The sequence below is a fragment of the Cydia amplana genome, chromosome 8, assembly GCF_948474715.1.
Source record: "Cydia amplana chromosome 8, ilCydAmpl1.1, whole genome shotgun sequence".
Taxonomy (NCBI): domain Eukaryota; kingdom Metazoa; phylum Arthropoda; class Insecta; order Lepidoptera; family Tortricidae; genus Cydia; species Cydia amplana.
Window position 1 is genome coordinate 13,445,297 of NC_086076.1, and position 16,149 is coordinate 13,461,445.

Sequence of the window (16,149 nt, forward strand, 5' to 3'; positions counted from 1 at the left end):
ACAAACAGCCCATAACTTTGGAGAAAAATTTGACTTATTTCAATGAAACATTTGTGGCATGTCACTGTCGAACCACATTGTGCACTCGTGTATCAAATGTATTCGTTCAATCAAAAACTAGAAATGGGATAAGTTTTATAAGACACATATTATTACAGACACAGGTGAACTTAAATAAAGTGTAAGTAGAATAGTATAACTTTGATTCTCACGGTTTTTTCCGATCTGAAAATAGAAAGCCTTCTAAGTCGCTACTCAGGTTGTAAGGCTCCTGAGAAAAGTGTTTCGTTGAAAAGCTTTTTGTGATTTACGGAATGATGCAGTCGTTTGATGTCTCTAAACGGCTTCTGGTTATTATCTTCTTAGTGCTTTACGCTACAGTAATGTTAGGTTGAAGGATTAGTAACAGGAATTTGTAGTTAAACCCTTGCGTAATAGTATGGAACTTATATAAATGTACTTATGCTAAGGTTACACTTGAACACCAAGTTAAAAGTGATAGTTAAAGAAAGCTAGATCTTTACAAAGTATTATACAGTTGCATACTGACAAGTAAGATTACATAGTCAAAATAAAATATCGACAGTGGAAATTGCAAATGTCGCAAGGGACATACGACAACATGTCCCTTGTGTGTCAATTTCCGCCGTCGATATAAGTTAAAAAAAAAATTGTTTATTTCATAGAAACATTGAGATGACACAAATGGTGTGTGGTTCTGATAACATTCCTACTAATATTATAAATGCAAAACTTTGTTTGTCTATCTGTCTGTTACCTCTTCACGCTTAAGGCTCTGAATCGGTTTAGACGAAATATGGTATCGATATATTTTAAGGCTCGGAAAAGGCCGGTTTTTATTTATCATCGTCATCTTTCAACGCAGATAAAGTTGTTGGCAAAATCGACTTAGTTATTTAACGATGTAAAAGCCGAGATTTTAAGTAGTTTTTATTTGTAGCAAATGTGAAAGATATTTAATATAATAATACATCTTTAAAACTACTAATATTATTAAGTCAATAGGGCTCTATAGATCGTAATTATTTAAACGGTAAGCTATTAATCGCATCGCATAATAACCTAATAACACTCCCCGAAATCGACTCGAAATAGGATACTACAGGTGAAGTCTATAGGCAAACATATGGTGTCATTACATCACCATATTTTCTTTCATAGCCTCATGAAATAACCCTACATAATTTTTAAATGTGGACTTTATGTTATACACTATAAATATCCTTTTCGACCGACTTGATCGGGTAAGATACGCAGTTGGGGAAGTAAGGAGTTGATATTTCCGTATCGGCCGCAGTGCGCTGGGACCTGAATTCAGGGCTTGACCTCATCCATAATTCAGGACAACACTCGCCGACCCAAACTGGCTTATGATAAGACAAAAAAGTCAAGTGAAAGTAAGAAGCTTGATAAAAAAAGGTTTACAATTTATGTTACGAATAATATTACAGGACAGGATAAGTCAGTTTACGTTTCATGTGTCAAGCCTACTCCTTATTAGATATTTTTTTACTAACTTCAAAATTTTAAAAGGGTAAGTTAGAATTTTCTATATAAAATTATTAATACGGAAATTTTTGACTGTGGGTTACGACTATATAAAAATGTGTTTTAAAATTGATTAAGCACTTAAGTAATTTGTGTATTCTTTATGGTAATAAGTGAGAGAGAGTTGTCTGGAAGAGATCGCTTACAGCGATAAGACCGCCTGTTGCTACCTTTATTTACACTGTAAATCTGTTATTGTATTTTTCTTTGTGGTGCAATAAAGTGCATTTACTTACTTAATACAATGACGTTGAAGTTACAGTATGGAATTGAGCATTGGGACATACTTTAGTATAAGGTTGTGTTTTAGAAATTATATTTTTGTACAAATCAAATAAATATCATGTAGCTACAGTTATTATTTTGAATGTAAACGACTGTTTTCTATTTCAGTGTCCCAACCCTTCGAAATTAGTAAAGCCTAGGTATTTGTTAAAGCGTCTTTGTGAGCATAAAGTGTAGCCTATTTGGTAATGCATACTATATATAATATTATAAATACGAAAGTGTGTCTGTCTGTCTGTCTGTCTGTCTGTCTGTTAACTCTTCACGCTTAAACCGATTTAGTTGAAATTTGGTATGCGGAGATAGTCCCGGGGAAGGACATATGGTAGTTTTTATCCCAGAAATCACCTTTTAAGGGGGTGAAAAGAGGGGTGGAAGTTTGTATGGGGAATCGATAAAAAGCAGATTGGGTAAAAATAAGCTAACCAAATCAATAACTCCACGCAGACGAAGTCGCGGGCAAAAGCTAGTTAAATATAAGACTGCGCTTAGGTCCTGAAATTTTTATTTAATATAATTATTCATTAAAATTATAATGTGTATCAAACAGTTATATATTATATGTACCTACTAAATATTATAGGTTATAATTTTACCCAAATTGCTTTGTAAAGATAAACTTACTTGAATCAGATTTAAAAGACTTTCTACGTTATCTCAGTAAAAGTTGCTCAATTTATATTGTTCGAACGAAATTCTACCCCAGGCTATTGAATAGGTAAAGTTATCAGTGTAACTCTCAAACATTTTAAGTTTACCAAAGAAAAGTTCGGCAAGATCAACACAGACTTAGAAAAAAAGGTGTTTCGTTTTTTGTACAATGAAAACAATTTTTTTTACAAAGTTAAAATAATCTAAAGGTCTCGCTTAATGAATATATTTAAAATAAAGTTACAATTCCTTACTATGAAAAAAATACTCCCAAAGTCAGCTGTGGTAATATTTAAAGCCAGAGCAAGCTAAAAATAATATTTTAGATACGTATATTTACAATTCACACTTTAATTTCCATTTTGCTTACCCTACATGATTAATATGGATAAAGTTTAGTATAAGCACATTAAACTTATCTTGGAAATCATGGATATAATTTATGTTTACTTGGATGCCGTTCGGTCCATTTCATTGGCACGCCTGAGTACACCGTTTGATGGATTGAACATCCAGGTGTCATTGGATTTGACTCAGTTGGAGTGAAAATTTTAAATTATATAAAAAAGTTTATTTACATACGTATGTAAGTACCCTAGAAATTTGATACACATTTTATATCCTTGGAATGTTTTAGAACTCAACAGAAGTATTTTATGAAATCTAAACGCTACGAGTAAGAGGGTGGAAATCTGGTTAACCGTTATTAATAATAATAATTGGAACTAAAGTTCACTTTAAGAAAGTTTACGCTTAGTTACTGCCCGTACAGTAAGTACCTATTGACTGTTATATTTTTATAGGTCACTGAATAGATTTGACTCTGCAATTTTGTTCAGTGATCGATTGAAAATGTGTCCATTGCGTCCGTCCAGTTCAATTGTGTTTCCAAAGAGATTCGGATCATTGTGTATAAGGGCGGGGGATAAACCTATTACTTCCACTTATTGGATGGGACATGTTTAGTCGGTTCACTGTTTTATTTTCATGTGAGATTTTTCAACAACAATATAGGTCAATGCCTAAACCTAACTTACTTTAAGGGACGAATACTAGGCTTACTTACTTATTACATTACTTAAGTAATTGTAAAAAACCGGCCAAGTGCGAGTCGGACTCGCGCATGGAGGGTTCCGCACCATCAACAAAAATTAGAGCAAAAAAATCGTGTTTGTTGTATGGGAGCCCCCCTTAAATATTTATTCTATTTTATTATTAGTATTTGTTGTTATAGCGGCAACAGAGATACATCATTTGAGAAAATTTCAACTGTCTAGCTATCGCGGTTCATGAGATACAGCCTGGTGACAGACGGACGGACGGACGGGCGGACGGACAGCGAAGTCTTAGTATAGTACGGCCCTTCTGAGGTGAACTTTTCGCTTCAAACCTTAATCTTCCAAACAAAGGCCATTGACTATTATCGCAAAGCCACTAGCTCCAGATTTAGCAGGCGCCAGTACAACATTCATATTGAAAAACAACCGGTATCGTCATAGTATTAAGGTTCAAATTTAATGTCACTGATATTCTAGATATTACGTTTTGGTAGTGTAGGACGATAGACCGCCCCGAAGCGATACGGCACTCATATTATTTTGATACTTAGTGTAGTGTTAAAAATGAAACACGGTTATTTATGATAAAGCGTTGTATATTTGTTATACTTATAACAAAATCTAAGGTAATAATGTAAATTTAACATTAATAATTTTCAACAATCAAAAATAATATATTACAAGTGAAAATGATTTTTGTTGCAAATAAAGTTGGAATAGCAAGAAAAAGACAGCTAAATTAGTCGTTATTCAACTCTCTCTGTCGCACAAAAATCCAAACAGTATGCAATCATAATCCAGGGTCACGTAAGCAGGTCGTCAAGTTTTTAACAATATCGGGCAGAGTACTTATATAAATAACACGAAGCGTGGTTACGATATTAGAAACCGACTAAAGCCTGATTTAGGGTCGCTAAATGATAAAATAATGTGCCCCACTTCTCATGCACACGGATCTTGGACACCGCTCTTCTCATAAACCTATTGTATTTAGGTATGGAAAACAATAGTGGTCAGGTCGCAAATCCTTATCAGTGTTTTTATTGTCACTATGCGTCGGCATCACATCAGAGGTGTTAATTTCACAGTATTTTTAAGATAAGTAAAAATAACAATGCTTGCAGCTGCATCTTTGTAAATTATTACATTTACCACCGCAAGCTAATAATTTAAATAAAACAATATAATAAATAACCACGTTTCATTTTTAACACCACACTAAGTATCAAAATAATATGAGTGCCGTATCGCTTCGGGGCGGTCTATCGTCCTACACTACCAAAACGTAATATCTAGAATATCAGTGACATTAAATTTGAACCCTAATACTATGACGATACCGGTTGTTTTTCAAAATGAATGTTGTACTGGCACGTGCTAAGTCTGGAGCTAGCGGTTTTGCGATAATAGAGACAATGGCCTTTGTTTGAAAGATTAAGGTTTGAAGCGAAAAGTTCACCTTAGAAGGGCCGTACTATAATAGGGTCCCGTTTTTTACCCTTTGGGTACGGAACCCTAAAAACGAGGGATATTACTTGTAAGTAGATTATTTAACTATAAAACGCACATTAAAAGGAGCGTTCTGTAACTTTGCTCTATCATTCTCCTCCTACTCTTGTATCGGAGCTGTCAAGGCGCTCACAAATATCTGAACACGCCTCTATTATCAGGGAGTTAGAGTGCGTGTTCAGATATTGTAAATACCTTGGCCGCTCCGATATATTTGAGAGAGCTCACCAATTTTCTATCCCTTATTTTGAGGGATACCAGGACGTCATCATCCAGACCTTTACAATATAAATCAACTTGCATTTGTTTATCAGAATAGTATAGGTACTGGGACGATTTCGAAACCGTTAATCATAATTCTCGAAGGGGACTAGTGGTTAAAAGGGCTCGAAAGCAAGTTGCTGACAAGAAAATCTCCACAATGAAGACAAATTGGCGTTCCCGTTTAGTGTCTTTACGAGATACCGCCTTCAATGGCCGCCCCTCCACTTCCACTCATTAAAATCTGAGATCTATTGAGAGTAGGTACTGTTGAGGTTTTTTTTGACAATCATGGCGAACTTTGTTAGGAAAAAAATTTGTGGCGCCGTATTAATAACGTTTCTAAAGACTTTAAATTTGTAGATCACCTTTGATAATAAGACATAACCGACAGAAGATAACCAAAGAGGATAGAGTGTAAAGTTATCTTTAACTTAACTACGCTGGCACGAAATTGCTACCCGACTAACGATCACAAGTAATTAATTACTCGTTGATATTTTGATAAATACTCGTAAATATTATAGTGCCTGTCCGAATAGTGTCTGTCTCTTTGGCGGTAGGTACCTAATCAAATCTTGCACGTTAAACTTTTGACCTAATTTTCGATTTTAAATTTAAAGAAGCATAGATTTGGCGATTAAAAATTGATATGAAAGTTTTCTCCTTGCTGACAGATTCTGTTTTAACGTGCAAATAACCGTTGATTCGGCTATCGGGATAGCCGTATCAACTGTTGTAGCCGTAGCTACTGTTCGAAAGCCATATGAGTTTTAAATGTCATTTACGAATTGGATTTTGTTTTTCCTGTGCGAAACATGACAACTTTTTTCTACTGTTGGGATTACTTATTTGTTGTATTAAAAATAATCATTTCATCCGTAAACTTAAATTACACCTCGTTGAAGTTCACAGAATAGGGCTGGTATGGATTTATTGGAAGGTTCCGATTGCAAGAAATAGGCGATAGATTTGTAACACAGATAGGACGAAGAAAGGTATAATGCAAAGGCCGGGTAGGGTCTGAGCGAAGGTCGCGAACTTAATCATGGAAACTTTTATAAACATGTCACTGTTTTGGTACCTGGTTTATATAAATGGTTTTATCGAAAACATTAAAATATTGTAGAATGTATTAAATACATCTTAATTAACATAAACATAGTTGAAATGTTGTTGGCGATATATATACTTACGTGGAATGTAAGTATGAAGTAATTTTATTTTTATCTGATTTTTATTATACCTATTTTCATAAGAATTTTATAGAAGCAACTCCAGTCCAGTTTGTAGAATTGAGAGCTCTTTCCTGTTAAAAATCTAACAAGTATATCTCTGATACAAACTATAAAGAAGACAGCATCGCAACTGTACGTAAGTCGACTTACAAAGTTAAACAACTACGTATCATAGCAAAATGGGAACGAAAGTGCGAATGTATAGAATCTAATATAAGGAACTTTCCTTCATAAAACGAAGAATGATAATGAATGAATGAATGAATGGATGATATTTTGTTTGTATTCTGTTCTATTTGTTTACTATCCCTTTCACCCCAGACTACTTTGTTGCAGGCTACAGGAGAAGTTATAATTTTAGGGATAATGTTTGTAATATTACATTCAACTAACAATGGCAAGTGATCAGACCAATAAACATTATTATCTAAAACATAGGTATTCACAACTGCTTGCCGCGCGGCACTAGTCACTATGCAGTGATCCAGCCATCGTCAGCAGCCGTGCGCCTCACTTACAAAAGTGTAGGTACTTGCCGGTAACAAATCTATACCTACGCACGACCAATTCTGTTCATAGCTGAAATTCATTAGTTAAAACTGCTCACCTGGATGCGAATTAAAATCCGCGAGTATAAAAACTTTTATTACTTTTATTGTCAACTTTTATTTAGTAGGTAGTGACCAAAAGTTTATTCAAAAACTGTAATTGTGTTGCATTTTAGCCTACTTCTAATATTCTTATCATTGTTCTATGCGTTAGCAAAGCAAGTCGTCACTAACCTCTCTTTCTTGAGCTCGCTGTTCTTTTTCCGGAAACTGGCGACGAGTACTTGCAGCTCGGAGGAGTGCCGGTCGTAGATCTGCGAGAGCTGCGTCGTGAAGTCTGCCACTGGAACAACATCCATCCATCCGTCAATTAGGAATTAAAACACTCTTGTGATTTTTTTGTGTGGTGTGAATCCCACACTCGTATGCTTTTCATTGTGTATTGGCAGTCACATAAACCACTATTATGTACGTATAAGTATTTAATCATCATTACTGAACAAATAATATGTCTAAATATAAATAATATGAAATGGCTCCGATATTTCGTTTTATTATGTTAAATGTAGAAAATTAAATAAATGCCGAAAACTAGCTCAATTAGCGACAACTTATGGTACCTACCTACGGTTTACTATTAGTTGAAATAACGCGAGACAACTTTTGTTTTTTACGTGCGTATGATTCTATTTAACCTCAAAATTCACCAACATTTTGTACAATAATTCGCCTACATATCGCGGTAATACTGTGAAAGTTTGCAAACATGCTCCACGGCTCACTGGTTACGTGCGTGTAAACAGCCTATTAGGCTTTTCAGCCGGTCCGTTTGCCAAACGTTTCAATGAGAGTTATAATGGGAGTATTTATTTTGGCAAATTGAATTTACTCCTATGTAAATACAAATGTGATTGGTTATAATCTTAGGAATAGTTTGTTTTTTATATTACTATATAGGTACATATAGGTTACGAGTATAACTTTATTTAATATTATACAATAGGATAGATGACAAATTTTCATTTATGGTATCAATCAATCAGGTTTGTTGTTAGAATCAAATGTCTATATCTTGCTCATTTGCTATCTATTTTACTAGATTTTGTTATAAAATTCAACATGTGTCATCATCCCTATACTAGCATGTAACTTGTTTAGGATTCAATTAAATTTTGATAATTGATATATATTCATCGGTTATAGGTACTAAAACATATTTAAATAGTGACTGTTTGTCTTTAACACGGGGTCCGCTTTTGGCAAATCGAATCCCAAATTATACAAGGTGCTTTTTTCGAAAGCGACTGCCATCTGATCTTCCAACCCAAAGTGGAGACCCTTAATTGGACTTGTCCGATTTCTTCATGATGTTTTTCTATAGGTAACAACTGGTAAATAACAAATAACATTTCCGAAATAAGGTCTAAGAAGCTTATGAAATCCCTTGTTTGCAAGGCAATGCGTTTATCTTAATTTTATTCAGGTAATTACAACTTACAACACAATATCTAAACTTAATTACAAAAGTATCGTTAAACCAGTAAGGTTTGTCTCGATACCCCATCCGCGATAGATTTAAATTATTATTGCCTATGCTAGCTTGAAATCGTGTCGTATAATATGGACTTTGAACAAAGGAAGCTTTTTCCAAGCAGGTGAAGTTTAAAAGTTGCATAATTAGTAGGTAACATTACATAGCCAATAAGCCCTAAAGCACCTTAATGAGCGTGCTCTGTATAAAAGTTACCAGGAACATTTTCTATACTAATAATGATCGGAGGTGTCGACCAACTCCTCATAAATCTTATACAACGTGAGTTTTACGGTGAAAAGTTTGCCCACAACTTTGTGCTCAAGTTAATGGCAGGAAAACGTGTTTTTTAAATTTGTTAAAACAGAAGCTTATGATAATAAATTGGCCTTTGAAAACCGTTGAAAATTTGTTTTATAAACGCAATTTAGCATTTTTAATACACATTTGCTACTCTGCATGAATCATTAATTATCATTTGATAACGTTTTATTACATTGATTTGTTTTAAATTTGTATATTAACTCGCTAGTTAATATACCCGCCCCGACTTCACCTAAACGTTTCTTAAGAATCACTCTATAGGTGAAGACCGCATGAAAATCCGTCCAATCTTTTTTGAGTTTATCGCGAACGTTACATCTCAGAGTTTTGAAATCACTGCACCTTATAAAAATCCCCCGCCGCATCTGCATCAAAAACGATTGGACGGATTTTCATCCGGATTTTTATACGGATGCTTTAAAATAAACTCATTTTTTTATATAGCTAGTGCTATATATAAAAAATGAGTTTTTTTAAGCGAAAGAAAGTATTAAATATTTAATCAGCAATAAGTAGGCTTATATTGGCAATGAATAAGCGATCAACAGTGAACGCATATAAACCATGGAAGTATTCTGTCCGCTCAATTATGACCCAACGTAAAGTATTCGATTGTAGGCGGTGCTTACAGACTGTTCGATTGGCAACTTCAGTTCGGCCGAGATGACAGTCAGTGACGGATGGCTAAATTGGTTTATAAAAACTACGTTTTTTTGTAATTAAAAATGTCTTCATGTGTCGTGAAGTGGTGCAGAAGTTATTTTAGTTCATATCAAGGACAGTGGAATCACTTTTCACTTGTAGTAAACAGATAACTTCAGTAAAATTTGGAATAAACATGACGACATTTTTTCAATACTATCGTGCTAAGCTAAAACGTAATAACTGCATACGACTTTCATAACAACATACGACTTTTTAAATTGCGAGGATAATAGGGATGGTTTTATGCCAAATGAAGTAGACTATTTTATTAACTTAATGTTGGGTTTAGGTGTTTTCTATATAATATAAATGTAGTAATAAATTCCTTCTTACACATTTGTATTTTCCTTTTTTATTTCAATAGATGGAACTATAAAAAAACTACCTAGTTATTTCAAATTAATAATCAAATTTGGTATTGTCATTTTACATTACTTTCCATTCAGATTCCCACAAGATGCTATTCGCAGAGAACTATGGAAAAAAGCTGTCCAATTAGAGAGACATGAAATTGAGTGGATGCCTGGCAAGATATCTAATGTTCTATTCATGAGATAACCCGTGAGATAATCATACCCGGTCTCCTATATGTAGATACATTTTTTCTATCACGCTTTCACTGAATTAATTTAATAAATACACACATTATCTGAAAATGTTGATCATTTGAATCCACCCTCTACTGTCACATATATGTAGATTCTCTCTCAAGCCATTTCCGTCAGTAGAAAAGAGCGGCAAATTTAGAAAATGTAAGCGCGCGAACGGTTATGGTCCCATACAACATTTTGCGCCTTTTTCTACTGACAAACTTGCTTGACCGGCTATATACATAATAAAATATTTCCATTGGAACTGAAAGTGGGGATTTATTGTGACTCCGCCTGTTCAAATGTTTTTGACCCGATTCGTGTACCCATGTAAATTTTGCAGGCTGTATAGCCTGTCCGATTTCTAAGATCAAGTTCGCCATACATTTACTATGGCGTACTTGATCTTAGAAAAACGGACAGACTATACCAGTACGGCTACCATCAGTTTGGCACTGACATAAACGCCGTCGAGAACGTAATTTACTTTCTATACATCTCGGACGTACTCGCATATTAGTGCAAACGAGATGTATAGAAAGTAAATTACGTTCTCGATAGCGTAAATGTCAGTTTTGACACTGTCAGTGACTCATGGTACGGGCTCTGAACGTGACTTCGCACTGCCATACAGATTGATAATAAAATATACAAAATACTTATTATAGCGGAATACATTTATACAACAATGAATATTTAATTATGTTGAGTTAGTCTGTCATTTAATTTCATAACAACATTTTAACTAGTTATGTTTTAATCTGCATTAAATTATTATACGTAAATTATTTGACTGGTTCTTCAATGTATGGCATAAACCTATCCCTGTCCAAGTCATATTCTAATCAAATATGAACCGCGAACTCTCAGCGGCCAGTACGTACAGCAAGAAGGTTATTAGCGGATTAATGTCGCTGATTGGTAGTTATTGACATTATATGCATTTCATCTACACTTAGCTGTGTACGTTAGTGTAATAGAGACAGGCTCTGTAAACGTGTCGTCTTATTTAAATGTAGGCGTAATTGTGTATGTGTGCTAATTTGGCCCGAGAATTTGAACGGTAATGTTCCCAAAGGCGGTTTCCACTGGCGATCAATCAATATCCTGATCGGAAAGTGTATTTACCGAAAAGATAAAAGCGTACTGGATTATTACCCATATACTACTTTTATTTCCAGGAACATCGTGAGGAAACCGGACTAATCCCAATACGGGCCTAGTTTACCCTCTGGGTTGGAAGGTCAGATGGCAGTCGCTTTCGTAAAACTAGTGCCCACGCCAATTACTGGGATTAGTTGCCAAGCGGACCCCAGGCTCCCATGAGCCGTGGCAAAATGCCGGGACAACGCGAAGAAGAAGAGAAGAAGACTACTTTTATTTCTAGGGTTTTTTTTACGTAAATACAAACGGTTCATTTATTCATCGTATGATGGTATAATTAAAGTATACCTAGGTATCATTATTATAATATGAATGTTATTTGTATGAATTATCGATATTAATTATTCCAATTTCGTTCCGAGAAATAATGACTGACCCATTATTACAAAAGGAAGTGTTCCGTGAACAAATTTTTGTACGGAACACTAAGCACCAATAGGTACCTACCAGAAAACTGAATACAAAATTAACTCTATCCCTTTTTGTTTCCGCTCATGTTTTATGCAGGCCATATTATGCAGCAAGTGTCCGGATTTACGATGTCGAGTTGAGAGAACACAAATGTTGAAGTGTTGTTAGTGCTCGCAAGGGCTTGTTATACGGAGGCATCTGCTTTTATGGTAAGTAATGTGCAAGGTTGCTTTTCGTATTCCCAAGAAACGTACTCTGGGATATTACCTTTTTTACTCGCATTATCTTTTTTATTTATGGATATTAAAGGTACAGTGAGTAGGTATATAATAAACATTTTTAAACGTCGGCATACCGCACGTGACCCTGGAGCTACAGGCGTCCACAGACTACGGCGACCGTTTACCATCACCAGGTCAGATTTTCGTTTAATGTTTGGTGTGGAATCAAAAGTAATATGGTTGTTTTGGTGCACATTTACGAAGGACATTTAGGAAGGCCGTATACTTATTTTCCATCCACGTGGTGAAAATAAATGAATTTACTAGTGACTTTAGTTTACATAGTTAGCAAAAGTTCCATAGAATGACACTTTACATAGGTAGGTACCTTTTCTTAATTAATTAATTTATTTTACAGTAAATATTTCAATCACAAACCAGTATAGGTACAACTCTTGTTTGTAACTTCTAGGAACTCATGTGCGTGTTGCCCTCTATCTAACTACCTGGACACTCCTTGTTTTTGAATTCAATTTACGTAAACGTATACAGTGTGGAAAGTTAACTCGGGCCCTGGAGGGAAACTACCTTAAATCCTTGAGCTAGCTCATTTTACTTAAAGGAGACATTCCTTTATTTTTAAAAAGAAACAAAAATGCATTCAAAGATTTTCTAAAACTCGCTTGCCTCGCCCGGGACTAGAACCAACTAAACTTAAAAAAAAACACACACACCCTATTTTATTATACTAATCGATAGTATTAATATTCAGGATAAAATTTCTCTAACAAACATTTGGTCTTAAAAATAAAAACAATCGTTAAATCTAACATTAACTTTATTTTACTATCAATTTGTTACACTTAAATTATTTAACTGATAAATTGTTCGAAATGAGCCCCGTGGTTCCGTCTACACAAAATTAGTCGCCGTTGAAATTCATTTCTTGTAGCCTTCATCAAAGTGTTGTGGTGTATGCTCCTAATAACATTTTCTACCGCAACCCTTAGCTCTTGAACGGTTTCATAGCAAGTTTCATAAATAACATTTTTTACATGACCCCATAAAAAGAAGTCCATGGGCGTCAGGTCTGGACTTCTTGCAGGCCATCTAATCGTCCCGTTTGTACCTATCCAGGTATTGAAATGTTCATTGAGGTAAGCCCTGGCAATTCTGCTGTTGTGGGCAGGTGCACCATCTTGTTGAAAAATGATATTATTTCGTTCCTCTTCTGGTAGAAGGTTTAATTGATTTTGTAGAAGCTCCAATATTTCAATGTATTTTGCTGCATTCAGATGTCCTTCGTAAATGTGCACCAAAACAACCATATTACTTTTGATTCCACACCAAACATTAAACGAAAATCTGACCTGATTGTTCGTTTCACGGACACGGAATGGATTTTGACGACACCAGTAATGATTGTTATGAGAGAGATAACAGAATTGTTACGTGTCTTTTACTTGTTAAAAGTGAACAGTAACCAAATGTTTGTTAGAGAAATTTTATCCTGAATATTAATACTATCGATTAGTATAATAAAATAGGGTGTGTGTGTTTTTTTTAATTTTAGTTGGTTCGAGTCCCGGGCGAGGCAAGCGAGTTTTAGAAAATCTTTGAATGAAGTTTTGTTTCTTTTTAAAAATAAAGGAATGTCTCCTTTAAGTAAAATGAGCTAGCTCAAGGATTTAAGGTAGTTTCCCTCCAGGGCCCGAGTTAACTTTCCACACTGTATACGTAAATGTAAAGTGGATTCCACGATACATTTTATAGCTTAAAAAGAGATAATATTGAATGATAATAAACAATTTTCACTTACTTACAATCAAGCTTAACAAAGCTTTTAAGCAAATTCAAAGAACAATCAATTCTTTAAAAGGTGTCCCTCTCTAGCGAGCTTTGCAAGAAGAAAGTTCTTCTCTAACCTTATAGTTTAAAAGTAATTAAAAGTACTCAGAGGGTTCATTAGGAACTGTTTAAATTCTAAGTTGAAGGCACAAAGTTTTTAGCTTTTAAGGAACGCGGTCACATAACTAAAATAGGTCATTAAAGTAAAATAAAGTATGCGCATAAGTAAGTTAGGCCTCGAGTGTTTTAAATCGCCGTTAACCTAATGAAGGTAAGGTACCTAAGTAACTTACTCATTTACTTCATTTAGGTATGTTACTCGTAATGGGATTAAAAGTAATCATCTTGATAGGTACCTAAATTAAATATAATGTATTAAATTGCGAAATTGTAATGTCTTTTATTTTTTTTACATATCAATATTATTATTTTTAATTCCACTTTATTATGATTTGCGGCCACTGACTTAATATAAAAGAAATAGACACACAAAGCAGAACAAAAACGTCAAGAAATGTGGATCCCAATGACGTTTCGCACCATTTGCATTGATGATAAAAACGCTTACGTAAATTTTGAGTCAAGATAAATGTTTCGTACAGAAAAGAGCTTAATGTCGTAAGCATTAAGTGTCAAATTTGCAAACATAAGTACCAACACTGTTAAAAAATTTAGTCCGATGGCACTAAACGTAACGTATTTACGTCAAACAACGTCAAACGAGAATAATGAACGAATGGAGTCACTTTGGTACACTTTAATATGTATTACTGTACAGGAAAACCAATTGAAGTAATAAATAAAACAAATTTAATTTAATCGGGAGCTCAAATAAAATTAATTCGTGGTTCAAATTCAAACAAATTAAATTTTTAATTCGTAAGTATACGTCTTTAAAATACTAATTTCCTTGAAATAAATTCTACTTATTAAATAACTGTGTATTTAAGATCTACATTTACTCATAGCACGGGTGCACGAGGAAATTTAGATACTGATTGGATTTTTTTTATAAAGTCTACCTATACTTTATAAAAAAAATCCTGTGGTTGTCACTGTGTTCCGACAGGTTTAGCATTTACAGTTAGTCGATATAAGCCCTTATTGGTGGTGTATATGTTGGAAACAGGGAAATGGGCCGAACACACAAGTGCCGTTTTGCCTTGTTTAAAACTGCATCACCCCTATCTCTTGCTATAATTAAATAGCAGTCCACTTTGCACGTCGCATAGGTTTTCTTGGAAATCTTCAATTTAAACATAATATTATTTCTTATGAATTCCATATAAAAATAAAAATAAATATTGACCTCACATCGACTCATTAGAATTTTGTTCCTTGACATCCCTTCTTTGGTACTAACAAATTCATTTATTCAAAACCATAAAATTACCACCAGATTACATAAATTATGTAATGCTATCCAAAGAACTAACCGAAAGAAATACATTCCATCCTTTTTCCTTGCTTTATCATTGTTATTTTTACATATTTTAACGGCACATTTCGTAATTGTTGACAACTTCACATTTGAGCGTTTCAAACAAGACTAAACGAAAAAGTAATGCATGATCTGTTTTGACATCACTTTTGTGGGGCCATTTTTGGCGGCTGATTGGGTATCCAGTTCTTTATACTATATCAATGTTTGCGGCTCATCTTCTATCTATCAAAGCATATTATTTGTCAGATGTCAAAATGTCAACATTCCACATATTAGCATTTGAAAGATACTCAAAATGTTTATCCTGATTGTTTGTAAATAGTTAAAAACCTAATCGAGTTAAAATACAATTATAATTTTAAGAAAACAACGCTATCTGTCTTCGGGCGTTAAGTTCAAATCTATTAAGAAAAGTGCTCAATTTAAAAGTTGTGCGACCAGCGCTTATGAATAGTTTACGCAGACCGAACAAGTCGAACTCCGGAACTTAGCGGAACTTACGATGAACTGCATTAGAAAAGCTCTACATTTTTAATGGCTTTTTAATCACTGGCACTACTTTGCTTTCCTTGGAATCTATTTGTTTTCGTTTCATTGATCAAAATTCAATTGTATTTTCTTAGTGCACGTTCTCCGTTCAGGCAGAGGTCTCCCTTATTCAAGATTACCCACTGAACTGAATGAATGAAAGTTTTTTCATATGAAAATAATGTGGTACAGTACAGTAGATGTTATAAAATTTGTAAATTTTTGTACCTTTCCCAGTGTACTGTTGACCTTTAATTTATGTTC

At 34.3% G+C, this 16,149-nt stretch overlaps 1 protein-coding gene and 1 long non-coding RNA gene across 9 annotated transcripts in view; one reads left to right on the top strand and one right to left on the bottom strand.

Moving 5' to 3' along the window:
• LOC134650180 (uncharacterized) overlaps nucleotides 1–16,149 on the bottom strand; it is a 207,586-nt gene that overhangs the window by 127,913 nt on the left and 63,524 nt on the right. For all 8 annotated transcript variants that reach the window (XM_063505087.1, XM_063505080.1, XM_063505082.1 and 5 more), the window contains one exon: nucleotides 7,354–7,462. In XM_063505087.1, coding sequence (XP_063361157.1) covers nucleotides 7,354–7,462 — 109 coding nt within the window. The remainder of the gene's footprint in view (nucleotides 1–7,353; nucleotides 7,463–16,149) is intronic.
• LOC134650363 (uncharacterized) overlaps nucleotides 1–16,149 on the top strand; it is a 282,213-nt gene that overhangs the window by 100,338 nt on the left and 165,726 nt on the right. The window lies entirely within an intron of this gene.